General features: G+C 52.6%; 1 protein-coding gene across 1 annotated transcript in view; it reads right to left on the bottom strand.

Annotated features, from left to right (window-relative positions):
* ACAP3 (ArfGAP with coiled-coil, ankyrin repeat and PH domains 3) overlaps window positions 1-25,616 on the bottom strand; it is a 64,492-nt gene extending 38,876 nt beyond the window's left edge. Inside the window, exons 1-6 of the mRNA XM_069078773.1 lie at window positions 25,391-25,616; window positions 7,811-7,993; window positions 7,049-7,106; window positions 4,658-4,777; window positions 2,559-2,612; window positions 83-141 (exon numbers count right to left, since the gene is read on the bottom strand). Of these exons, the coding sequence (XP_068934874.1) occupies window positions 83-141; window positions 2,559-2,612; window positions 4,658-4,777; window positions 7,049-7,106; window positions 7,811-7,993; window positions 25,391-25,437 (521 nt within the window). The 5' untranslated portion in view covers window positions 25,438-25,616. The remainder of the gene's footprint in view (window positions 1-82; window positions 142-2,558; window positions 2,613-4,657; window positions 4,778-7,048; window positions 7,107-7,810; window positions 7,994-25,390) is intronic.
* Window positions 25,617-26,143: the final 527 nt, after the last annotated feature.

Here is a 26,143-nt window from a genome sequence, read left to right as displayed (position 1 = left end):
AGCACCTCTGGGGAGGAGGGGGGATGGAGGAGCTGGGAAGGGGAGAGGGAGCACCTCTGGGGGAAGGTTATGCCGTACTCACTCTTTGACAAAATTGTGGAGTTGTTGCCGCACTGACCGCTGGGCCTGGTCAAACAGGATCTAGAAACATCCAAAAGCGAGGGATTTGGGGAAGACCTGGGCAGGGGAGCCTGTACCTTCTACTCCTGAAACATCTGGGGGGACAGGGAGAGATCTCTCCCCAAATCTAGGTCTTCATTCCCGTCTCCTGACCTTCCTTCCTCCCCCCTCACCCACCAATTTAGGAGCTGGGCTTACGGTCAGCGCTCAGGCCAGGACGGCTCTTTCCTCTAGGGAAGGACCCCTGATGCAGAAGCTCCCCCATTTGGCCAAGGGTCAGAAGCCATCTCCACACAAAGGCTTCCCCGCATGGGCAGCAGATGGCGCTGCTGCTCAGGGCTGCCCAGATGTTTGCGCAGTTTGGGGGCGAGGGGAGGGTTCTGTTTTTTCTCTCTGATGAGGGTGTCAAGGACTTCCTGAGTAACACACCAATCCCACCAAGCCTGTGTTCTCAAGAACCCCTACATATACCCATATTGGGGGGATAAGGTTGGGGCATCAGTGTACCCCAATGGATGTGAGCAGCTGTCTCTGCACCCCCTCCCACTGGCCAAGGCTCACAGCCCGCAGGTATCCACAGCTGCCTCTGTCCACCTCTCTCAGAATGCACACAAACAGCCACACACCCCACCCCCACCCTCAGGACCCCCAATAGCAATGCAAGACAAGGTGCTGCCATTAGGAGTGAGGGATTGTGGGGTCCTAGAAACAGAAATGGGCTGAACCCTAGAGACATCTGGTCTAACCCCATTCTAAAGATTCTACAGATGGACGCTAGAAACATCTGGTCTAACCCCATTCTACAGATGAGGAGACTGAAGCCCAGAGAGGTTAAGGGACCTGCCAAGAGTCACAGAGCTAGGAAGCCACAGGATGAGGAATTTGAACTCGGGTACTAGGACCCCAAGTCCATCATAGTTTTGCCTAAACCAGGCTGCCTCCTGGGGAAGCTGATAAAATGCTGCCCTCTCCCACTCGAGGAGGGAATCAGGAGTCAGGGAAGGGCCAGCCCCTGGCTAACGGGCAGGTGCCAGGAAGGGAAAGGGACAGGAGGGCGACATCTACTCCACGCTGGCCACGGGGGCAGCCCCATCACTGTCTTGTAGCTTTGGGAGTGTTTATTTCTGAACTTCCCCTGCTGGGTGGGTGGGGAAAGGCGAGGCGGGGGTTGTTTAGTCTGGGCTCAGGCTCCCAGGCCACGTCCCGACCACCCAGAGCGTGGACATCTATTTATCCACGTGGGGCCTTCATATACCTCTGTGACCATGAGCTTCTTGGGGTTCAAGCTGGTGCAAGCCAGTATGTGAACACAAGGGACAGGGCAGGAGAGAACCCATCTGTCCCCAAACCCTGCTGCTCCCCCACATATGCCCCAAAGAGCCCAGGGGACCTGCAGCCAGTCGTCTATTGGCCAACGATGACTTACTATGTGCCAAGCTCTGTGCTAACTGCTTGGGATACCGAGAAAGCTGGGAGTCCAGGCCGGAAGCTCAGCCTTGGCCCTTTCTCTTCTGTCTGGACAGATGTTTGGCAACATCTGGCAGGAGGAATCTTTAAGAAGTCGCTTCCCTCTATCCCCATGGAGCAATCTCCCCAGACTGGGGGTACAGAGTGGAAGAGCGGGGCATGTTCTGGCTCTAAGTCCCAATAGTAGCCACTGGGGCCAAAGGTCATTTTGTCCATCATCCTGCCTCCAACCAGATCAGTCCCAGCCCTAGCCCTGCCTGACAGAGCTCTAACTCACACCCCCAAACTACAAGGAAAATGCTTTGTAATCTAACTTAAAAGCATGGGCTACCCCAAATAAGAAGGGCTGAGGTCCCCCTACTTCCCTTCCTCAGACACCTCCCCAGCCCCTTGTCTCTTCCAGAGCCTTTCTGGCTATTTCTGGGGCTCCTCCTCCCCCTCCCACACCCACAGCTCCAGTTACATCCTCTCCTCTTCCCCCTCCCCCTCACACTGGACCAGGGCCCAGCCAGACATCCTCAAGCCAGTGTCCTGGAGCTCAGGCCAGAGTCCCTCCTGCCCCAAGGGACAGATCCACAGTGTCAATGTCCCCTCCATCCTGGGCTTCCCCAACACATAGCCTATGGCCCTAAGGGAGATTGTTGGGCTGGAAGGTGTCTCCAGCTCCCTCCCAATGACTCAGAGACAGGCCTGAACCACCCACAGGGCCCATGTAAACTGAATCACAGGGCCTGAATTCCCTGTCCCTCCTCATACAAGAACTTCCCCGGGCACAGCCCAGCAAAACCCTACTCCCCAAATGTTCCGATCCCAGTGAATCTCCAGTTGGGGAGGAGTCTGTGTGGACTTAGCCTGACATGCAAATGAGATGCTGATGAAGCCACAGAGCCAAGGGCTGAGACTACCTAACTAGCTCTGAGCCCCCTATCCTATCACTGGGGATGGGGGAGGGAGGGGGGAGTTGTTCTTACCATGTGGTAGTTGATCATTTCCTGAAGACTGTCTCCAAACTTCTGCAGACATTCCTGGGGGGAAGGGAGGAGGGAGATAGGATGAGGTGGGGGCAATGGCTAGAGGACCCCCTGATTCCTTTGCCCTCCCCACTACCTACCCCCAGCTCTTAGCTCTGGTCTCATCCCTTGGCTGGTTCACACTCCCGCCCCAGGTCCAGAAGAAATCTTCACAGAAACCCCAGACACACTGAACCATGGCAACCCCCTCTTTGCATTCCTACTGATGAGACTCTGGGATCCAGGAGTAGGTGGCCCACAGCCACTGTCCACCCAGCTCTCTATGATTCTCAACCTATTTCTACCCCTTCCTAGTTTGACTGAGAATCTCACTGAGGTATTGGGCTAAGTCTGGCTACATGGAGACCCCAGCCACCTATCCACTGTCAAAGCCATACCACCCATAGCCTTGGTAGCATCCCCTTGACCCCAGCATTTGATCAACATGACTCCCAAATCTGAATCCCAATCCCACCCCTGGGTCCCCCAACCAACCAGATTAAGGTTAACAGATAAAAAGTAGTCTGGGGGCTGGGGAGACCATTATTATAACAGCTAGAGGGTCAACCTTGGAATCAAGCCTGGGCCCAAGTCACATACACATACTGGCTGTGGGACCCTAGGCTGCTCACTTAACCTTTTCAGAATTGTCATTTTTATTATATTGACTTAACCTATCCATGAGCAATTGATAACTTTCCAGTTATTCAGATCTGATTTTATTTATGGGAAAAACATTTTGTTAATTGTTCATATAGTTCCTGGGTTGCTTTGGCAGGTAGACTCCCAAATATTTTATATTGTTTACAGTTATTTTAAATGGAATTTTTCCATCTCTTGCTGCTGGGCTTTGTTGGTCATATATAGAAATGCTGATAATTTATGTGGGTTTAGCTTATATCCTGCAACTTGGCTAAAGTTGTTAATTATTTCATCACTTAACCTTTCAGCACACCCACATAATTCTCTAAGACCATGAAGAGTGGCCAACCTGTACGCATGAAGGGAGCTTTCATGCCAGGAGGTCCCCTACCCAGGAAAATTCACAAATGAGGATGAAAATAACCAAGATGATTATTATGGCAATTGAATTTTCATCTTTCTGTTTGATGGAGTTCAACTAGAAACAGTCCCAAGACAAGTCACTATTACTGTTAATATCATCCATCTCCTCCTCCTCCTCACGTGTGATGGAGTTCAGATAGAAATAGTCTTGGGACAAGTTATTACCTTGCTATTACTCTTTCATGTTTAACATTTTGCAGACTAAGGCATAGGTGAACAAAATGGTTGCCTTTTGTAATTTAATAAAAGTACCAAGCCTATCCTCTGGAGGCTCACAGGAAGCATTCCTGGGACATCTGTGGGGCAGCAGACAGAAAGAATACTGATGTCTCATCATTAGAGATGTCAGAGACCAAGCCTGTGATTTCACTGGTCCAGGGAACTCCCAGGTGAGGAAATCCCCTCTGCCAATGAAGACTGGCCCCACCTCCAGTCTTAGAGAGTTAAGTAAGGAACATGAGCCTGGACAGACTTTGGGGAGATAGCGGAGGGTGGAAGGGCTTGGTGCACTATGGTCTATGGGGTCACAACGAGTCGGGCATGACCAAACGACTTAACAACAGCACAACTACTGAGAAACCAAGTCCTTTGCCCAGGGCCCCACAGCCAGGGTACATCAGACATTCTGGGTTACACAGCTGGCTCTCTCTGTCTCCTCGCACATCACACCAGCGGCAGTGTGCACCACCGGTCCTTCTCAAGTGGTATTCCTGAAGCACTCCCGGGCACAGATAATCCATGAGTCTGAAGGTTTCTCTGCCCCAGCCTCCATGCTTTAGGCTGATCCTGCCAAGCCGAGCATCTGCCCCCAAGCACAGGAAGACCCTCTCTTCCATTAAAGTTTCGGATTGTCTGAGTTGCAGCCCACGGCACCCTGGCCCTCAGTCACCGCCTCCCACCCTGTGAACAGGCCTGGCTGGTGGCCTATCCCAGGAGCTGGTTTCTCCAGGCCCCTGCCCCAGCCCCGGCCCACCCTCCCGTCACCCCCCTCTTACCGAGACCACCTCATCATTTCGGCACTGCTGGGACAGGTCCCGGACGCCACTGACAAAGTGTTTGTTGGTGGTAATGTAGACCTTGCCAGCCTCGATCATCCCGCTACAGAGTTTGACCAGCTGCATGGGACAAGGGGAAGCATAGAGTGAGGGCTTTGCTCCCTGCTGGTCCCCCCAGGAATGGATGATGGCTACACCTGGGAAGCTGTACCCTCAGGCCTAAGTGGTTCCCTCCCTGGCCAAAGGAGCACAGGGTTCTAGATCAAGGACCTCTAGTCTAACCCCCTTATTTTAACTGCCCAACATCACAGAATCATAACTCAACAGCTAGAAGAAACCTCAGAAACCATCTGACTCAAGACCCATTTTCAGGAGGAGAAAAATGAAGGCCCAGTGGATAGAAATGAGACCAGGCCTCAGCTCCAGCCTCAGAAACTCACTATCTATGTGAACCTAGGCAAGTCCCTTAACCTCTGTTTGCCTCAGTTTCCTCATCTGTAAAATGGGCATAATAACAGCACCTATTTCCCAAGATTGTGGAGAGGCTCAAATTAGCCTTTTAACTTTAATGTATTCAGTACAGTGTTTGGCACATAAAAAGTGCTATGTAAATGTTAGCTATTATTATTTGTGAGGGCAGTGGGGTGGTACGGTGGACAGAGTCCTGGGCCTGGAGACAGGAAGACTCCTCTTCCTGAGTTCAAATATGGCCTCAAACACTTCCTAGCTGGGAGACCCTGAACAAGTCACTTAACTCTCTTTGATTCTGTTTTCTCATCTATAAAGCCAGATGGAGAAGGAAATGTCAAACCACTCTGGCATCTTTGTCAAGAAATAGGGTCACGAATTATCAAACATGACTGAAATGAATGAACAACATTATTATTATTAAGTCATTTGCCCAAGGCGACATGAGTAATTAGCAGGTGAGGGATTTGAACTCATATCCACAGCTCTAACAGAACCATGAGCACTTTAACTGAGGTACGAAGCCCTCCGGTGGTACCCACCAAAGATGGGCAGCAGGGGGGTTGGCAGAGGCATAGAGACAGTCTCTCTCCTTTTCTGGTATAGAGACCAGGGGCATGCTAAGTGTGAGCAAGAGAAGGGATGGCTGACATGGGAGGGGCTCAGGGAGGAAGCCCCCTCCCCCACTATCTTAGAGCTCTTCCTCTCCTCCTCCCTGGTCACTGATCCAGTGCCTTCCCGACCAACCGACAGCAAAGAGGACCGTCGGTTAAGAAACTGGGCTTTCCAGAAAGGTGGCACCCTCGGAGCCAGCCGACACTGGGGATGGGTTTCAGACAAACCGATGTAGTTGGAAATGGGGCAAGGCAAGGTCAGGACTTTCAGGGCCAGGAGCCAGAGAGGGCTCTAGGAAGGCAAGGGAAGTGTCTCCAACATCAGGACAGGATGACTTAAGCCCAAGGGAAGCAGTCGGGGAAGGCCCATCCTCTGGGAGGGTGCCCAGAGCCAAGGGAAAGACCAGCCTTGGAGGCTGGTCCTGAAACAGGGCAGGCAAACCCTCTGACCAGGAACCCTTGGCAGAGCAAACAGAAAAAGACACCCAGGACCCAAAGGTCAATAACAGAGTAACTGAGTTTGAGGACAGCCAGTGTGTCCCATGGAGACTATCAGCTCTACCCTGCCCCCTCTGGAAAGAGGCCCCCTGACCTCAAACACCCCCACGTGCCCTTTGCCAGGACTCTTCCTCATAAGAGGTGCGCCTCTGGGGTACCTTAGAGCTCAATACTCTCATTTTACAAATGAGGAAACATGAAAATTGAGTGACCTGCCCAGAGTCTTGCTGCTACTAAGTAGTAAACACGTAATTTGAACTCAGGTCTTTCTGTGTCCAAAGCCAGAACTCTCGCTACCACCCCAAGCTACTTCCTGACTGTCTGGGCTCACTCTGAGACCTATAGATTTCCTCTCCCTTTCCCATCCTTCCCTTACCCTTCCCCCCTCCCGAGTCTGACCAAGGCAGGAAGCCGTGAGATACACCAGCTGCTGCTCAGCATGGGGGCCTGGAGAGAATCATGACACATGGTCACAGCAACCCCGGGAATACACGCAGAGGCATGAGCACACTCATGCACTGCCCTCCCTCATGCACATGCCAGGAGCCAGAGCCCCCCCGTAAGGCCAAGGGGAACAGGCCCCCCTTTCCTGAGGAGAAATTCTAGGGGGTCCCTCCCAGGTTCAGCTAGCCACACCCTGGGCCCCAGCATGCCCCTCTCCTCCCTCATCTACCTGAGTCCCAGGCAGGACTCGAGCCCCAGCTCCATGCCCAATCCCCACTCCCCAGCCTTGAAAACAGAGGCCTCTGGGATCACCAGGCTCCTCTCCCGAAGCTCTGGGAAGGGGTAGGAGATAGGGGAGGGCTCTCACCTTGTCCAGCTTGGCCTCTATCTCCACCACATCTGTTTCCACCTCATCTATGGTTGCCCTAGAAAGACAAGGCCCAACATTGTGAGGACTGAAAGGACAGACAGGCTGGACATGAGAAAAGGGCTGGGGGGGGGGTCTTCCTCCCCAGGTGTGACTGGATGTGTGAGGCATCCCCTCCTAAGAGGCCTTCCAGGGACACAGGGCAGGGGGTAAGGGGAGCGAGGGTGGAAGAGAAGAGGTCCTCGGGGGTCAGAGGGGAAGGGACCAGCCTAGCTGCTTCCACACCCATCTCCTGCTGCCAGGTGAATTCCTGCTGCCCACTCTCTGGGTCACCCCCTCCCTTCATGCTCTGTCTGTCTCAGCCCTCAGGAGACCCAGAGTGAAGCCAATAAGGTTGCTGACATCCAGGACTCTAAACCTCCACATCTCCTATCCCCAGCCCTCCTCCCTCCACCCACACACACACTCTGCTCCCAAGTCATGCCTTCAAAGCTCTCCCTGCTCAAGCAAGGACAGCCTTCCTTCCCATGAGCCCTTGTCTAAGATGGGACAGGACGAGCCCAGAGAGTGGACAGACCCTCCCCGGCTGCAGCAAGCCCCAGGAAGGAGGCAGCATTGGCTCTGGCAGAAAACAGCCTCGAGGTTACTCTCAATTAACCCCGAATGGGAAAAGGCCTGCTAGGGCATCTATCTCTGTGTGTCTGCAGCCCTCCCTTCCTGACAGTCTGCTCAACAAGAGATGATGCTTTGTGTCTCCCTTACCCTCCTCCATCTAGCTTGGTCTTCTGTTCCCTGAGGGTACGGCGGACCTGACCAGGGACCAGGGAGCCTCTAGCTGAAGGAGAGGGAACTCCAGCCAGGCATGGACCAAGAAGGGAGCAGATCTCCAGGAGGTGGCCACATGGGGAGGACAAGGCTAGAATTCTGAAGCTAGGGTGGAAGGCCCTGGAGGGGTGAGGGGCAAATGCTGTTTCATTCTTATAGCCATTTATACACACATGCATATTTATATTATACATATTATCCATGATGTATCTGTAACATACGATATATAATAAAACACAAACATGATATATTAAAACACCGTATATAATTAATACAAAACAAAATGTGACATGTCATATTTTATATATTTATTTTCTATCCTCAGCCATCAGCTTTGTCTGACACAGAGTAGGTCCTTAATGTTTGTCAAATGGATAATGAATTAGGAAATACTGGGGGGCAGGGTTACAGAGGATTCCAGTCTCCAGGAGAGCATAAAGGGGAAGGATCAGTGGAGGGAGGCTTGGAGGGTGGACAGATTCAATGTAGAGCGTAAGGGTGGGAGGAGCTTTGGGCTGTGGCCCAGTCACCACCAAACAGGTCCACGCGGGCAGTGGCATCGGAGGGGGCAAGAATCACAATGCTGGGACCATAACACCCCTCTCCTCTTGGCAGCCCTGGGGGGCCAGCGCAGCCACACCCAATAAGCCAGGCTCTGGCCCCAGGCTCCCATTCTGAATGAGGGTGGCTGCAGGTCCAGGTTCCAAACCCCCATGGCCTCAATGCCAGGAGGGCCCCACCACATCACTATGCATGGGGAGGCGGGGATCAAACTCAGTTTGCAGACATTGCCTTTCATTTTCAATCCTTCCCAAGAGACGCTAATCCTTCTCAGCCCACCCAGGGATCCCCAGAGAGCTGGGAGTCAGATGAGGGAGCTCAGGGCAGAGCCTGGGAGAAGGAGCCATTGCTGGGGAGCAGGAGGGCGGGGAGGGCCCTCTGGAGGGGGTCCATGCTGGAGGGCACTCACAGAGATTCAGACACGCTCACACACACAAGCACATACTCTGGGCTCCCCGGCCTTCCCTCCCACTGTGATTCCCACTCGGGCCTCCGAGCTTAACTAGGTCAGAAGCAGCCTGCGGCTGAAAGGAGGGGCCCAGCCCCCAAATGACCTGCCTGCTGCTTGCAAGAGGCAAGGGGGGGGGGGGGGGGCTGGGAGCGGGAGGGGAGCCAGACAACTGGGCCGGGCCGGAAGCCTTCTCTATTCACAGAGGCATTGTGGTGCAGTGGAAAGGGGCAGTCACCCGGGACTCAAAGGAGCTGGGTTTGAATCCCAGCCATGCTGCCCAGACTAAGTCCTGGATCCTCAGTTTCCTGCTCTGTAAAATTAAGCTGTTGGACTAGATGACCTCTAAGGAGCCTTTCAGTTCTACATTGAGGGTCTTAGAATCCCCAGCACAAGCCCCCAGAGGTCTTGCCTGGGTCCCCCCACAGCCAGTACCTGACTTCTGAGATCACCTCCCTTGGATTGCTTTACTTCCCCATTAGAACGTCAACCCCTTGAGTGGAGGGACTGATTTTACCTTTCTATGCATTCTCAGGGCCTGGCACACAGCAGGCGCTTAATACATGCTCCCTGGTATACACATAGAACCCAGGTTGTAGACTTTGTGAACCACTGTTCAGCCCCTTCTCCCCTCACTGTCACCCCACAGATACCAAGGGACAGTCAGCCCCAGTTCAGAGGCTCCTGGACAATACTGGGCATTCTTCTGCCTTGGAAGGTAACCTCATTGTGGGGGGTGAGGGGTGGTCCTAAGGAAGGCCCTCTACCAGACAGTGGGTCAGGAGGGCAGGAGGACCTCTGGAGCCCCTCCCACCTCACATGTTATTGTCCTGTTCATCCTTAGTTTGGGGGAGGACTGATGCCATCACGGAGGATGTCTTGGCTTGCCGGTGAATTGAGCTGCCCCGGAAACAAACTCAAGTCACAGGGTCATGATGTAGCTAGCGAAAGAAGGGACCCCGGAGACCATCTAGTCCAAACCATTTTACAGATGAAGAAACTGAAGTCTAAGGAGTTTGAGCCTAGGACCTCTGACTCCAGATGGAGAGTGTTCCCACTGAGAGAAGGGACGGTTTCATTTATGTCTTTATATCCTCAGTGCCTGCCTGACACACGTTCCCTCATTTTCAATCATAGTCGACTCTTTGTGTCCCCATTTGGGGTTTTCTTGGCAGAGATACTAGAGTAGTTTGCCATTTCCTTCTCCAGCTCATTTAACAGATGAGGAAATTGAGGCAAACAGGGATAAGTGACTTGCCCAGGGTGACACAGCTAAAACATGTCTGAAGCTGCATTTGAACTCAGGTCTTTCTGACTCCAAGTCCAGGGTTCTATCCATTGCACCACCTAGCAGCTGCCCCCACCTAGCACATAGTAGACTCCTAATAGCTACCTGATGAGTGACTGAATGAAGGCACCAGTTTGTCCCCAGAGGTTTCCACCATGGGCTCCCCGGAATGCATACTTTTATCCTTAATGCCCAGGCTATGTCCCCTGTTCTGCACCCAAAGGATCCCCATTACCAGTATTCCACAGGCCAGTGTCCCCAAATGCCCTCCCTGCCCAGCCTGGCCCTGGTGGCTCCCAAAATAATCCCAGAGAAAGGAGACAGAGTGCCACCCACCCCACGACTCCAGGCCCCCTATTTTTGGGTGGGGGAAAACGAGTGTTTAATTAGCTGCCTCAATCACTTCCTTTGTGTGAGGTTATTAATACCCAGCTCTGCTCCCGGCTGGGCGGGTGGGCAGGCGGGGTGGGCAGCCCAAGGTTTTGTCTCACTCTGGGGCCCCTCTTAGAGACTTTCAGAAAATAAAACCTTCTTGACACACCCTGAACCTGGGGTAGGAGTGGGAGTGGAGCCGGGAGGGAGGAACCCTTGAGCCCCACTGGCTCCCTGGAGATGGAGACAGGAACCAAGTCCCTTTGGCTGAGACCCAAGCCTGCCCCTGGCACATACAGAATTCCACTCTACAGAGAGACCAGGCTCCCAGGGGGATCCCCTTACAGTCTTCTGGGCATTGAGGGGGGGCTGCTCCTCAATAAACACAGAACTGAATCAAGCCTCTCAGACTAGGGAGATCCCTACAGGGAAGATCATGGATCTCCCCTCAGATTGAGGGGGTGTCCCTGGGGAGGATATGCCTTTAAAAAGGGGGTCTGGTGGGGCTGAGAGGAGGGCCCATATCTCCCCTTCAGATCAGCAGACCCAAAGCCATGGCTATGTCTCCCACTCAGAGAGAGGGGTACCTGAAGAAGTCATATGTGTCTCCACAATATAAGAGAGGAGGGCAAGTCCAAGATCTCTCCATCAGTGTATTGGTTCCTGGAGGTGAACCCTCAAACCCCTCAAGGACCTCAGAACATTAGGTCTTGTCTCTCCCTCCCTCATCCTCCCATCCCCTGGGCAGAGCTGTTCAGAGGTCACTGTCCCACTGACCTCCATAAGCCACCTGTCCCTCTCTCTGCCCCTGTCACTGTCCCCAAACCCCAACTGGGATTCCCAAGGAAGGGATTGACTCCCATCCCCATCTGCCCTCTGAGTGAGGGGCTCGTCCATCCTGGATGCCTTCCACCACCCCCCACCCCCTTCCCCTTCCTGACCGCAAGGGAAGGGTTAACAAATGACGTCACCCGAAAGAGATGGAGAATCCCCGGAAGGGATGAGGCAGATGGAGCGGGACCACGTGACCCTTCCCCCCTCAGTCCCCCTCCCCGCAATCGGATTTATGTCCGGGAACAGGAAATAAAGCTGTGATCGTAAACCCCTCCTCCCCCACCAATCCCTCCGGAATTAGGGTCTCAGATCCCCGACCCCCCCAACCCAATCCAATTTGCAGTTGGAGCCACCCTCCCTTCCATCTGCTTCCCCAGGGGAGCTCAGCCCTACGCCTACAAAGGCTCCCCAGTATCCTAGCCCCTCCCCCGCCGTTAGTCGCGGGGGAGGGGGAGACTCTGGGATCAGCTGGGTTTCCATTTTCCCGGCTCTGCCCAGCCCGGAGTAGGAGCCGGGGTACAGCCTCAGTCTGACCTTTCTCTGGAACCGAGCCAAATCCCCATCCCCCCCACCGTGTCCCCGTACCCCCTCCTCCAACCCATTGTCAGGCCAGGAGTGGGGGGGGGGGGGGGGGGGGGGGGGGGGGGCGGACGGGACGGGTACAGCCTCAGCCCGACCAGGACCAACGTTTCTCCGGGACGGAGCCAGAGTTCATTCCCCAATCATACTTCCAACTTCCCTCCTCCAGCCCACAGCCATCCCCAAGGAGGAGAGGGAGGGGGCCAGTCTCAGCCCGACCCGGACCAACCTGTCTCCGGGACCGAGCCAGATCCCCATCCCCCCACCCTGCCTCCTCCAGCCCACTGTTAGCCCCAGGGACGAGGAGGGGGAGGGGGAAGGGGACTGGCTCGGAGTGGGCAGGGGTACAGTCTCAGACTAACCAGGACCACCGCGGGTCCCAGCCCCCCACTCTGCCCCTGTACCCCTTCCTCCAACCCATTGTCTGCCCCAAGGAGGAGGAGGGGGAGGGAGACAGGATCCGAATGAGCATTAGTCCAGCCTCAGCCCAACCAGGTCTATCTAACTTGTTTCCTGGACGAAGTCAGAGCCCCCTGATCCACCCCACAATCATCCCCTCTCAGAGCATTGACAGCCCCGGGGAGGGGGAGGGGCACCGGCTCGGAGGGAGCCGGTCTCAGCCCAACCAGGGCCGACTTGTCTGGAGATAGAACCAGATCTCCATCCCCTGACTTAGCCTCCGTCCCTCAGCCCATTGTCCGCTCCGGGAGGGAGAGGGGGGAGAGGAACAGTAACGATAGACGGCAGGGGCATCCCCAACTTTCTCAGAACCCCGGATGGTTACTACACCATAGGGATTGGGAGGACCTGGGGTCTCAGAGGGAGAGAGATCAAAGGCTCTGTCCCCTGGGGCCCACCCCAGAAAGGCTAGTTTCCTCATTCACCCAGACCCTCAGCCCTTCATCAGCACTTGGAATGGAAGAGGGGGAAAGGAGAGCTGTGTATTACCATCCCATCCCCACTGTCCTCCACCCCCAGCAAGGACTGGTCCTCTAGTTTGATTCAGCTACTGGGAAGGCTACCTGGTTAGCAACACCGTGGAAGAAGGGGTTTCCAGACCAGGACACACAGAGACAGGTCTGCCCAAGGAAGATGCCCGGGGACACAGCCCAGAAAGAATAGGGTGCTGTACCTGGAGTCAGGAAGATCTTACCCCAGAGGTTTACTAGCTGTGTGGCCCTAAGCAAGTCACTTTGCCAATCTGCCTCAGTATCCTCCCCTGTAAAAATAGCACCTACCTCACAGGGTTGTTATAAGGTTCAAAAGAGATAGCATGTAAAGTGTTTTAAGAATCTTAGAACTCTATAAATGTGAGCTGTTAGCTATTTATTCTAGCTAATAAGGTCAGGACCCCCAGTCAGATGCAACTTCCTGCCCTTAGCCCATTAGCACCAGTAAGGGCAGAGGGATTGAAGCAAGTCCCTGGAGACCTTGCCCAACAATTTCAGCTCCCCATCCCCATCCATTATCAGCACTGGAGGGATAGAAGAACAGACTGCCAGGGTCACCAGTGATAAAGGAGCCCTTTTCACCTACTTCTCTGGGGATACCAGGAGGTTAATCACCTTCCTGGGTCACCAGAGTGTCATCAGAGGGCCAACTTACCCCCCACCCCAGTCCTTCTGAGGGCCCTAATCATTTATCAAATGAGATATTTATAAAACACTTTACAAACGTTAAAATAAATTAGAAATGCTAGCTTTGATCAAAATGGTGGTGATAATGATGAATGGTTAAGAGGCTCCTCCATAATGTGTCAGTTTCAGAGTCACCAAGTGTCCAACAATATGGTCCAGATCTCAGTCTAAGGGCCTAACTTTCCTGATTACACCACTCCCATCAGAGCTGAGGGTCAGCTTTAGAGAACACCCTCTCCTGCCTCCCCATCTTCTTTTGGCTGCCCCTCTTTTATCCACTCTTCTCACTACTATTCATAGAATCACAGATTTAGAGCTGGAGTCAAGTCCAGTCCCCTCATTTGATGAGGAAGAAACTCAGGGTACAGTGCTCAGGTAACATAGTGGTTAATTTCCTAGGCAGAATTTGAACCTATAACTTCCTTTACAAGTCTAATACCCTTTACACTACACCATTGTGCTCCTCTATTTCCAGACCCAGCCTCAACTCAGATAACTCCCTATTAGCTCAGGAGGGAGGTCCTGTCCTAGGACCCCAAGCATGTGTGTGCTGGACAGGAGAGAGCTCATTGTTAAATTTTCAGTGTGAACATTTATGTCTCTAAAAATCAGGGCTTGGTTTATTCTTTTGTTGATTTCTAACTTAAGAAAGTGATGGAGAAGATGTTAAGGTATCCTACACACATTCCCCATCCCCACTCCCTTCTCATTTGGTTGTTAAACATTTACTAGCCCACCCCTGACCCCAGATACTCTCCCAATGGTTTCAGGATGTCCTGTATTACCTCCAAAGTCAGTACCTCCATCCTGAGGTCCAGGAGACAGGAAAGAGACTGGATCCCAGGGTTTGGTGCTGAAAGGGATTTTGAACAGCATCCAGTCCAACTCATCTATTCTACAGATGAAGACACTCAGGCACCACAGAGAGTGTAAATGACTTGCCTAGGGTCACACAGTAACTGACAGAGGCAAGGTCTGAACCCAAATCCTGACTTCAAATCTGGAGAATGGAACAATAAGAGAGAGCATTGAATTTGGAGTCAGGGAACAGAAGTTAAAATCCTGAATAGAGGGAAGGACAGGGAGTCAGGAGGACTGAGTTTGAAGCCAGCCTCACACACTTGCTCACTCTGTGGACTCAAGCAATTGACTTTTACCCTCTCCTAGACTCAGTTTCCCCATCTGTAAAATGAGGAGAATGATAGCACCCACCTCACAGGGTTGTTGTGAGGATCAAGTAATTTACCAGATGTAAAGCACTTTGCAAACCTTGAAGCACTATATAGACAGCTATGAATACTATTGTTGGCATCCCACCTTTGTTACTTATTACCTCTGTGACTGTGGACAAGCTTCTGCCACCCTTCAGGCCTCAGTTTACCCATTTGTAAAATGAGCAAAGTTGAATCATCTCCTAACAGAACTGATGAATTTAAAATGCAGGGACATATTTTTGGACACGGCGAATGTGGGAATTTATTTTGTCCCACTATATAGCTAAGTGTTGAGGGCTTGGGTTTTTGTCGTTCTTTATTTTTTGTTTGTTTGTTTTTAAATTTGCTCACTGATGGGGGAGGGAGGAAGGACAAATTCATTTTTAAAATACTTGTTACTTGAAAAGTAAAAATCAACTGTTTTTATTGTTGTTGTTCATAAGGAAGGTTGGCTTTCATGGCTCCTAAGATGTCTCCCCATCAGGGCATTTATTCCGCCCTTAGGGTGCCCCAGTAGCTGTACTAAGCACTGGGGATTGTCATTTGTCCTTCATGCTCCAAGAGGATCATGACATCAGGGAAGTGATGCCAGGACGTGAAAATGGATTGGATTTAAGTGAGTTGCCAGGAAAAGCAACCACGTGGTCCCCTGCCCTCAAGAAGCATACAGTCTAATGGAGGAGATGCTCTGCAAACATGTGTACACAGAGAAAATAAACAGGACAAGGAGAGGTCCAGAGAAGCTGTCAGATTCCTAGACCCTCCGACTGAACTGAAGCTCAGAAGTCATCTGACTCCATCTGTACCCGGACCCTTTTGTGCCAAGTTGAGAGGTCTCAGAACCTCCACACATGGAGACCTCCAGAGACAGGGAGCCCCTGCTGCCTCCGCCACTCCCCATGCAGCCCATCCCCCTCTGTAAGGGATCTAAATAACGGGAAGTATCCTCCTTCCAGCAAGCCCATAACCTCCTCTAGCTCTGCCCATTGCTCAGTTATCGTCCTTCGGGGCCAATCCCTCTTTCCATCCTAGCCCCTCCAACACCTGAATATCTCTGTCTCCCTAGGTGTCCTCTCCAGACCAGACATCCCCACACGGCTTGCCTGAAGTCTCGAATATTAAGTGGGAGACTCCAGATTCAAACCCAGCTCTTCAGCCACCATTGATTCTGTCTTAAAACATGGCTGCCCGATGCCACCAGTCATTCCCAGGCTGCACCCCCAGCTTGCCAGCCTCAGGAAATCCTCTTGTCTTCTCCCCCTAGCTTTTGTCTCTCTGAGCTCCTCTCCCTCCTGCATCCTGGTCCCATGTGTCCCTGTCTAGAACACACACTAGCCAGCTCTTAAGGTGGGCTCCAACTCTTAGAATGGGTCAGCCTCCATGTTCTAGGTTGCCCAAGGGTCTGCACCAGGTGGTCAACTCACCTTAAATGTCCAGCATCTGCTGCTACCTCCCAAGAAGGGACAGCCAGCTCAAACCTCCCTCCCCACTCAGCCCTAGGGTATGGAGTGAAAACTCCCCTGGCTCCCAGCATTCTTTGTCCCCCAGACTCAGGTCAGCTTTCTATTCCTAATAACCTATTATAAACCCCTCCCTTCCTGCATCCCGAGTGCCACACACTCCTGAAGCCTTCCTTGATCCCTCCCAGTTTTCCATTTTACAGAGGAAGACACTGAGGACAGAGAAATGAACTTCCTTAGCCACAGTCATGCAGGCAGAAATTTAGGATCATAGCTCTGGAATCAGAAGGGACCTGAGGGGCCATCAAGTCCAGCCCCCTAATAATACAGAAGAGGAAACAGACAAGAGACACAAAGTCCCTTACCGTGGAAGGGGCTGATAGGGTCTAAACTCAGATCTCCCTGACTCCAAGCCCAAGGATACACATAGTAACTCAGACTCCAGAATATCTTTGGAGAAATGTCAGAGGATCATGGGTATAAATTTTAAAAAGGAAGAGATGAACAAGGTGGGTGATTTGCCCCAGGTCATCCAGCTAGGAGGGTCAGAGGTGGGGTCTAAATCCAGCCCTTGTGGAGCCCAATCCTGGGCTGGGGTCACTAGCCTGGGATGTCTCTGGTACAGAGTAAGTCCTTAGAGAAGGCTGGCTGGAAGGATACCCCATCCATTCCTTTGGGTCGTTGTGGGCTTAGGCTCAGGTGTGGGCTAGAATGAGGTCATGGGATATTCTCTGCATTATCTCTGGGATCATCTGAGGTCACTGAGCCACTGAGACCATAGGCAATAATACAGGTGACAAGGGAGTGATCACACCTAGGTGACACCCTGGTGACGCCCACCTTAGAATCCTCCAGGTGGCCTGGGGGGGAGGGGGAATACCACAGCACTCAGGCTGGAGTCACTCCTTCACTCCCAAAGCCTCAATGGCTCCCCACTGCTCCTTAGTAGGCAGTCAAGGTAAGCCCTCCACCAGCTGGGACCACCCTCTTTTTCCACTTATTTCCTAGCTCTTCCATATTCCCTGTTCTCCATTCTCTCCCCTGCAGCCTCTGAACCTCTCCTCACTCTTCCTTAGACAAGAACTCCATTCTTTATTCTCCTGACCTGCTTAATTTCCACTTGTCCTTTAAACTCAATCAAACCTGATCAACTCAGACTACCTTCTCCAGAGAGCCTTTCCTTCTTTCTCCACTAGAAATTCCACCTAATACTTTGTTTTATAAATCCCCCCCATATAGCATGGAGTTAGGATCACAGATAGGGTTCAAAATCTCACCTTTGATGTAACCTGGCTGTGTGACCCAGGGTAAGTCTCTAAACCTCTTGGTGACCCAGGTCACTTGGTGATACCATAAAACAGGTTCAAGCTCTCTGGGTACGGTGGCTCATCTCTCTCCCAGATTCTAAGCTTGTTGGAGAAGCTGGGATCATGAATGAGAGCTGGAAGGGACCCTTTTGTTCAGATCCCTCATTTTAGAGATGGGGAAACAGGCTGGGAGAATTGAACTCACACAAAAGCCAGATAAGATCCCAACCCAAGATCCTCTTATGCCACAGGCTCTCTTTGGGCAGCTAGGTAGCACAGTAGATAAGAGTATGGGACTTAGAAGATGAGCTGAGTTCAAATCCAACTCAGTCTCATGACCCTGGGCAAGTCACTTAACCTTAGACTCTATGACTCACTTTCCTCAGCAGTAAAATGGGGATTTCCAAAAAATAGAACCTAGCTGCTGGCACAAATACTTCTTGAGTGATCACGTCACAGGGTCATTGTGAGGATTAAATGAGATTAATGTATGCCAAGGAGTAAGCTCTGGGACCCAGGGGATGTGGTTGCTGACTTCAGGGGGAGAACGCGCCCCCCCCCTCAGGAAGCAGCCAAGCCCTGCCTTACCCAGCAGGCAGGACCTAGGGGTTCACCCTCCACCCACCTACCTCCCTATGGACCCCGCCCCTGCACCTTCCAACTCAGCATTATCATTACTACAGACAAGGGTGTGGCTGACTATGACTGCTCTATTTAGAATCCAAAAAATGACACCCCATCCCTCTACATCATCAGCAGGCCTCCCCTCCCTGTGCCAAGACAGATGTGGAAGCTCCCTGAGGACAGGACTGTTGATTGCTTTGTGTTCCTCCCCCCCAGGCCAGGCACAGAGCAGAGCCTTCCTAAGTGCTGGCTGAACTGAACCGAGGAAGAGCAGAGTTCAGGCCTTCTCCTGACTTAGTGTTCTCCCTCAGTGCCTAGGATGGAGCTTCACACAGTAGGCCCTTTAATAAATATTCTTTGCAAGAATGAATAAGGGCGGCTAGGTGGCGCAGTGAATAGAGAGCATGGGTCCTGGAGTCAGGAGGACCTGAGTTCAAATCAGACCTCAGACACTTAACACTTACTAGCTATGTGACCTTGGGCAAGTCACTTAATCCCAATTACCTTGTCTTCCCCCCTCCAAAAAGACCAAAAAAAAAATGAATGAGTGTGACATCCTGGGGAAAGGCTACCTTAACCAATCAATCCAAGAGAATTTACAGACTAATGAGGAAGACAACAAAGGTATGTGTGTAACATACATACACACAATACACACATATGTGTATGCATGTGTAACATTATATCTGTATATATACAACATGTGAACATAAGCTATACATATACACATGTGTTGTATGTAATGCATGCTGTATACAGTGTCATATATGACACATACATGAGATATTGATGGGCAACATGATGTGATAATATATGATATGATGTGTGTATGTATGACATAATATATTGTGCGGTGTTATGCAATAAACCACATATATCATGACATATTACATATTGTGATATATGCATGCTTATACATGTCTAAAAAGTGTGTTAATATACACACATGTTATGTGATGTATGTTGTGTGTCATGTAGCATAGTATAAACATGGGTATATGCTGTACATATGTGTGTGCATCATATAACATGTGTCGTGTATAAATACACACCCAAAATGTAAGATCATAGGAGCACAGATGAAGCTGGAAGGACTTCAGAAGTCTAGGCGGATCCCCTCTTATGTAGGTGAGGAATTAAGGTAAACAGAGGTTGTGACTTACCCACAGTCACATAGCCAGTAAATCAAGTGTCTAAAACTGGGTTTGAACTCGACTCCAAGACCGAGGCTCTTGAAAAGACACATACAAAGCAGATCTAAGTTGGGATCCCACATGCCTCCTTTAGCCCTGAGAATTCTCCTCTCCCCAGAGGCTTGTGCATTCAGCGCTAGTCAGCAGGGGCAGGCTCTAAGGAAACATCTTCCCCCGGCCTGCTGTTTCTCAGCTGGCTTCCTCCCCCATCAGTGTTTCCTCACCAATCACAAAATGTTGAGCTTGGAGGGCCTTTGGGGCCCCGCTAATCCACCCTCCTCCTTGCTGGAGGCAGCTCCAAGGGGTGAGATAGTTTGTCCAGGGTCTGGACAGCTCGTTATTGCCTCCAGGATCAAGTGGGAGCTCCCCAACCTGGCATTTCGAACCCTCCCCAGTGTGGCTCCCACCTACCAGGCTTGACTCAGCTAACTGCCCTTCACACACTCTCTGGTCCAGTCCAACCAGCCTCCAGGTGTGTAGGGCCCTGTTCCCAAGCCATGGACTTGACAGTGCCCCACATCTGGAAGGGGAGTCCCACCTTTCCTCCCAGCAGCCCTGGAGCCCCCCTCCTGCCCTAGGCCTTCACCCTCTCCCACCCACCTGCCCTCTAGAAGGCACTTTTATATATTTACTAGGTAGGTACTTCAGAAAGTAAGCTCCCTGAGGGCAGGGACTGGATCACTTTTGTCTTTGTATTCCTAACACCTAACCCAGTGCTGTTGCTGTTCAGTCATCTCCAACTAAGGGTTTTCTTGGCAAAGATACTGTAATGGTTTGCCATTTCCTTTTCCAGTAATTAGGCAAAGAGAGGTTAAGTGACTTGCCCAGGGTCACTCTGCTAGTAAATATCTGAGCTTGGATTTTAACTCAGGTCTTCCCTTCTCCAGGCCCAGTGTTCTATGTACCTCACTGCCTCACCTGACACACAGTAGGTGCTTAGTGCTGATTGAATTAAACAGCTGGGGGATTATAGTGGCACATCTACTTACCAGCTGTACAGCCAGACGGAACAAGCCACTTAGCCTCAACAACTTTTGAGGAGAGCTCTCTCCCAGTTCTAAATCTGATTCCCCTCCAAACTGGAGTAGTGCAAGGATCCAGGACCCTCCAGCCTCCCCAGTGGCAACAGGCAGGAAAAGAAGCCACAGGGGAAGCTGGGACCTCAGCTCTGGGGAATCTCACACAGCCTCTGACATCGGCCAGAAACTAGCGGGTTCCTCGGTCCTCTGCCATCCATTTAGAGCTAGAAGGGACCCATTCTGTCAGAGGATCCTGAGATTACAGATTTAAGGCTAGACTCTTAGGAACCTGTCAGGCCAGTTCTCTCCATTTATCCAGGAGGCGACATGGGAAGTGACTTGTCCAGGATCACAACCAGTAAGAGGGGAAGTCAGAATCTGAACCTGGATCTTCCTGACCCCAGGTCAGGCGTTCCCTAGCCACGAAGCCAAGCCTCAGACAATCAAGAGTTCAACCCTCCCATTTTACAGATGAGAAAACTAAAGCCCAATGAGGTTGACTAAGGCTGCTGACTAAGGCAATGTCAGGATTTGAATCCAGGTCCCCTGACTCTCAACTCCACACCCCTTCTACAGCTCTGAGTAGCCTCTCAGACTGTCTGTCTGCATCAGGGCAGTGGACAGAGAAGTCAAGGCTTGAACAGACAAGAAGGGGTGAGCCCCAGCAGGGAAAGGGCCAGGGCAGGGCTGTTCAGAGGGTGTGGTTGCGGTAGCCAAAGCCTGGACATCATGCTTGGGGACGGGTCTCCTTTGTATTAAAAGAACCATACTTACGACTATTACTCTTACGCTCCTATAGTTCCCAATATCTAAGCCCAATGTCTCCAGCCTATTCTAATGCTTTGCAAGAGAATTCTTGCTGAGGTCTAGCCTGGATCCCTCCTGCTGCAGCCTCAGCCTCTTTCCTCTAGTTCCCAACCAACTGGGGCCAGCACAGATGAAGAACATCTGGTGCCTTCTCCCAGGGATCCCACACTGGGAGGGGGCAGGGCAGAAACAGACAAGGCTCCCCCAAGCCCAAAGGCATGGTGATCCCAAGCCTGTGAGCAGACACCCACTGACCACATCCTCTCCACTCGCCACCTCCCCCCCCCAAACACTGGCTCCTCTCTGCCTACAGATTTCTCTCTCCCCCCCAATCTGTCTGCCTACCCCCATGTTACTGGAGCTAATTCCCCAAATGCACCACATCCTCAGCCCTCAGACACCTTTCTGGCAGAAGCAGGAGTGTGGGGGTCTTCCCAGGCCTCCCCACTAGCTGAACAAGCCCCCAAGAGGCACCGCTTCCAGGGACTCAGACCACAGCTCCTCCTTCTGTACCCACTGGGCAGGCTTTACTCATTCCTTGGTGGGTGTGGCAAGGACCCCTCCCTCCCCCACCACCATTGCAAGACAGACCATACACAGTGAATGATGCATCCAGAAGGGACTCCCAGAGCCTCTGACTAACTCTTTCCCTGCTAAGTGTTGAGGCACACAGACCTCTCTCCCTATCCTGACTAAGGAAAAGGGAACCAGAGAGGGAGAGTATATCACACAGCAAAGTTGGCCCAAGTGTCTAGGCTCCACAACATTGTGCGCTGACTAACTTTGATAGACTTAGCTCTTCTCAGCAAGGCAAGGACTTAAGGCAGTCCCAAAAGATTCATGGTGGAAAATGTTGTCCACATCCAGAAAAAGAACTTTGGAGTCCAAGTGCAGATTGAAGCAAACTGTTACCCCCTCTCTCTCTTGTTTCCTCTTTCTCGTGGTTTCTCCCATTGCTTCTAATTCTTTTTCACTAATGTGAAAATATGTTTAATATGAACGTATATGTCGAGCCTATATCAGATTGCACACTGTCTTGGGAAGGGGGGAGGGAAGGGAAGGGGACAAATTTGGAAATCAAAATCTTATGGAAGTGAATGTTGAAAACTAAAACTAAAAATATATTTTTTAAAAAGTCTAGACTCCAACTCAGGTGAAGTAGGCTCCAGTATATCTCCAGTATATATGGGGCGGGGGGGGGGGATGTGGAGGGAAGGTGGGGGGAGTCTGAGTTAAGGACACACACCAGCCTGGAATCAGAACCTAGAACTTTCTCCAGAGGCCAGCATGAACTCTGTGCATCTTAGCAGGGGGAGAGGTACCCCAAGGGCCCTTTCCCAGGGCTACTCTCAGAAACAGGTAGTGCCAGGTCAGGCAGGCATGCCTGAGCAGGGAGGAGACTAGAGCAAAGGTGTGGAGGGGGGAGGGCAAAAGCTTCTCAGTTTCCCATCCCGTGGCACAGAGCCACAGAGAAAGACCAGAGTGATAGGAACCCCACAAATCCCCAAGCCCTATCCCACCCAAGCAGAGAGAGCACAGGACAGCTAGCTCCTAGGATGAGGCTGGAGGCTGAAGACAGAGGAAGAAATAGGACTGGGCTGGGGAAAGTTTGTTGCTAAACCCGAACTCTGATCAGCCCCAGGTTTGCAAACCCTCTGAGAAATGGGAAGAGCTGAGTGCTCAGGAAAGGTGGAGTCTCTAAAAATTCAACCCCGTTTCCTGGTCCTGGTCTGGGTCTGGATCCCTGGCCCTTTCTCCTCCAGATTTTGGACAGGACCAGCAATGAGACCCCACCTTGGCTACCAAGACCAGTCCCCACCCTATGGCCAGGATGGGGGTGGGAGTGGTCAGGAAGGGGTGGTCCAGCTTTGGGAATATTCTATGGGAATCCCTCTTCCCTCCTTCTCCAGAGAAACAGGAAGACAGGAGGCCAGGAGTGCTCCAAAGCACCCAGACCAGGCAGGAACGGCCCCCAGAAAAGGAAGGATGCAAGTTAAAGGGGTTCGCATTCCCACTGACTGGAATAGGATTTTTCTCCCTGAGAAACGGAGACCCCTCCTCCCCATAATCCTTCTCCTACACTGACGCTCACACTTTCTCCACTCATGCCCCCATTTTCACCACAGCCCTCTCCACTTTCCAAACCTTTGAAGACTGACTGAATAGTCATGGGAATTCTGGAATAGGAAGCTACCCACCCATTACCGCCCCTCCCAACATCCGAGCACACATGCACCTTGACCCCAACCCCCACCTTTGCCCTCCTCCACTGTCCAGTCTGGGAGACATCCTCGGTTATGCTCCCCTAGCCCACTTTTGTCTTTAATTTCTTTTCGGCTCCGGAATGCTTGGGTCCCCAGGACAGTCATGGGATGAAGGATACAGGAGAGAGGGAGGGAGGAAAGGAGGAAGGGAGGGCCTAAGCTAAGGAAGGGGCTGCTCTCTTTGTCTCCCAGAGCAGTTAGAGAAAGAGTATGGAGTCACAGGCCTGAGTCCTTCAGAGAATCCAGACACAAACACAAACCAACTCCACCCCCTACATGTTTGCACACACAAACACAGGTTTGTGTGAATGTGTGTGTGAATACACACACATGTGGATATACATGCCATGTACACACACTGGTACCAAGTGTCTGTGCACAGGTGCACATGCATGCACACGTGTATAAAGTACACACATGGGCAATGATGCTGGGTGAGGTCCCAGCTTGGCAGCTTGCTGAGGTCTTTGGCCAGCTTTCCTGTCTGATCCCTCAGCTGCCTCTGAAGCTGGGGGCACTTCTTCTGCCTTTCCCTAGCCGCTAGACATTTCCTAGTAGAGCTCACACCAACAGGGAAATCAGGGGCACTGTCTACCCTGCCAGGCAACCTCAGGGACACACGAACAGACAAAGTGTGGAAGATGGACAGACAGGGATCCAGGGATGGACAGATAGACCGATTGACAGTCATGTACAGGGAGGCAGCCAGAGCCCAGTGAACAGGGGACCTCAAACCTTCTGTCCCTTTCTCTCTGGGACAATTGTTATCTGGAAAGGTCTCTTTGTTCCCTTGGGAAGGGCTGTGGGACTGGGGCTGGGGGGGGATGGAGCAGGGGGAGAGCCTGAAGCTGAAACACACAGCCCCTTCTCTGCCACCCTACTGGCCATGCTACCCCGACCTTCCAAAGGGATTGAGACCCTGGATGTAGGGGGTGGGGGAGGGGATGGGCTGTCACAGAATAAAGCCGCCTGCTCACATAAAGACCCTCCCTCTTCTCTCTTGCTTTCTGTCTCAGTAAGGATGGGGGCATCTTCCGGAGGAACAGACCCAGGCCCTCAAACCTAGGTCTGCCTTCATGGCCTGGGGTGCCCCCCAAGGCATGCCCTGCAACTTAGACCCCTGCCCTTTCAGAGAGCTCAGAGGAAAACCCAAACCACACCAGGGCCAAGAGAGCACTCAGGGCCAGGAAGGAGCTGCGGGGCCCTGAGGGGAAGGGGGAAGTCAGGTAGAGGGGGGCCAAGGCTCCCCAGTCTGTCACTGACACACCCCACGTGGAACATGGACAGGAAAGGGAGGAAGGCTAATCGTGGGAGCTCCAGGCAGTGTGCGCCTTTGTGTGTGTGTGTGTGTGTGTGTGTGTGTGTGTGTGTGTCTGTCTGTCTGTCTGTCTGTCTGTCTCTCGGCTGGTCTCTCTGCCTCCATCTCCGGGTGTGTGGATCTCTTGTCTCTGTTTCAGAGGCGAGGCACCTCTCTCTCTCTCTCTCTCTCTCTCTCTCTCTCTGTCTCTCTCTCTCTCTCTCTCTCTCTGTCTCTCTCACTCTCTCTCCCTTCTCTCTCTGTCTCTCTCCCCCTCCCTCCCTCTCTCCCTTCTCTCCCTCTCCCTGGGCGTGTCTCTCTCTCTCTCTCTTTCTCTCTCTCTCTGCGCCTCTGCTTCTCTCTCCCCGGGTGTGTACCCCTGTCTCTGGGTCTGGTTCCTGCCTTCACCTTCTCTGGACCTGTCTCTCTAGATGGGTGTCCCCTCTGCCTCTCTGCCCTCTGGGTGTGTCTCGGTCCCTGCCTTGGCCCCCGTCTCCCTCAGTCTCTGCCCGTGTCTCCCGGTCCCTGCCTCGCTCCGTCTGCAGGAGCGCGCGAGGTCCCGATGTCCCAAGGCTTCCCGATCGCGGCCGGTCCCGGGTCCGAGGCGTCTCACCTGAATCGGGGCGAGTCCTTGATGCACTCCTCGAACTCCACCGTCATTTCTGCGGCTCCGCCCGCGGCCCGGGCTCTCAGAGGGGAAGTGCCCGTGCCATGGCTACCCCAGCCCGCTCCGGCCGGGCTGCGCTCCGCTCCGCCCGCTCTCGTCGGCTTCACTCGCTCGCCAGCCAGCCCGCCCGGGCTGGGGAATGAGGCCGCTGCAGCGCCCGCTCCGGCCCGCCCCGGCCCGCCCCGGCCCGCCCCGCCGGGCCTGTCACCGCGCAGGGAGCGTCGCCAAAGTCCTGCCGCCGCCGCTGCCGCCGCCGCGCCCCCTTTACCCGCAAGCCCCTCCCCGGGTACCGGCGTGTCGTTTACATCTGCCTAGCCTTTGTCCCGCTCCTCTGACTCCTCCTCCTCTCGGAGGCGGCAACCCCCCAGATCTCAGGGTCTTCTATTTAGAGCTGGGAGGGACCCTGTGAGGGTCCTTTAGGGAGACTCTCGCCTTTTACGAAGGAGGAAACTGAGGTCCCCAGAGGTGACGTGGCTAGCCTAAGGTCACCCAGTCAGCAAATGGCAGAGCAAGGACCCGCACGCGTGTCTGTCTCTGACTCCCCACTTTGATGCACCCCGCTGCCGCTACCCCCGCTCACTCCCTTAGCGCCCTCCTGGCTTCCTTCCTCTGCCTCCGAAATCTCAAACTCCCCGAACCTAGACGGACTAGGTAACCTCTGGGTGAGGTGAGGTGAGCACCTGTCTCTATATTTGTTGT

This window comes from Petaurus breviceps, unplaced genomic scaffold (genome assembly GCF_028583685.1).
Source record: "Petaurus breviceps papuanus isolate PSGF00001 unplaced genomic scaffold, PetGlider_PUasm1.0 91041, whole genome shotgun sequence".
In the NCBI taxonomy this organism is placed as follows: Eukaryota; Metazoa; Chordata; class Mammalia; order Diprotodontia; family Petauridae; genus Petaurus; species Petaurus breviceps.
This window is presented reverse-complemented; position numbering and strand designations above follow the sequence as displayed.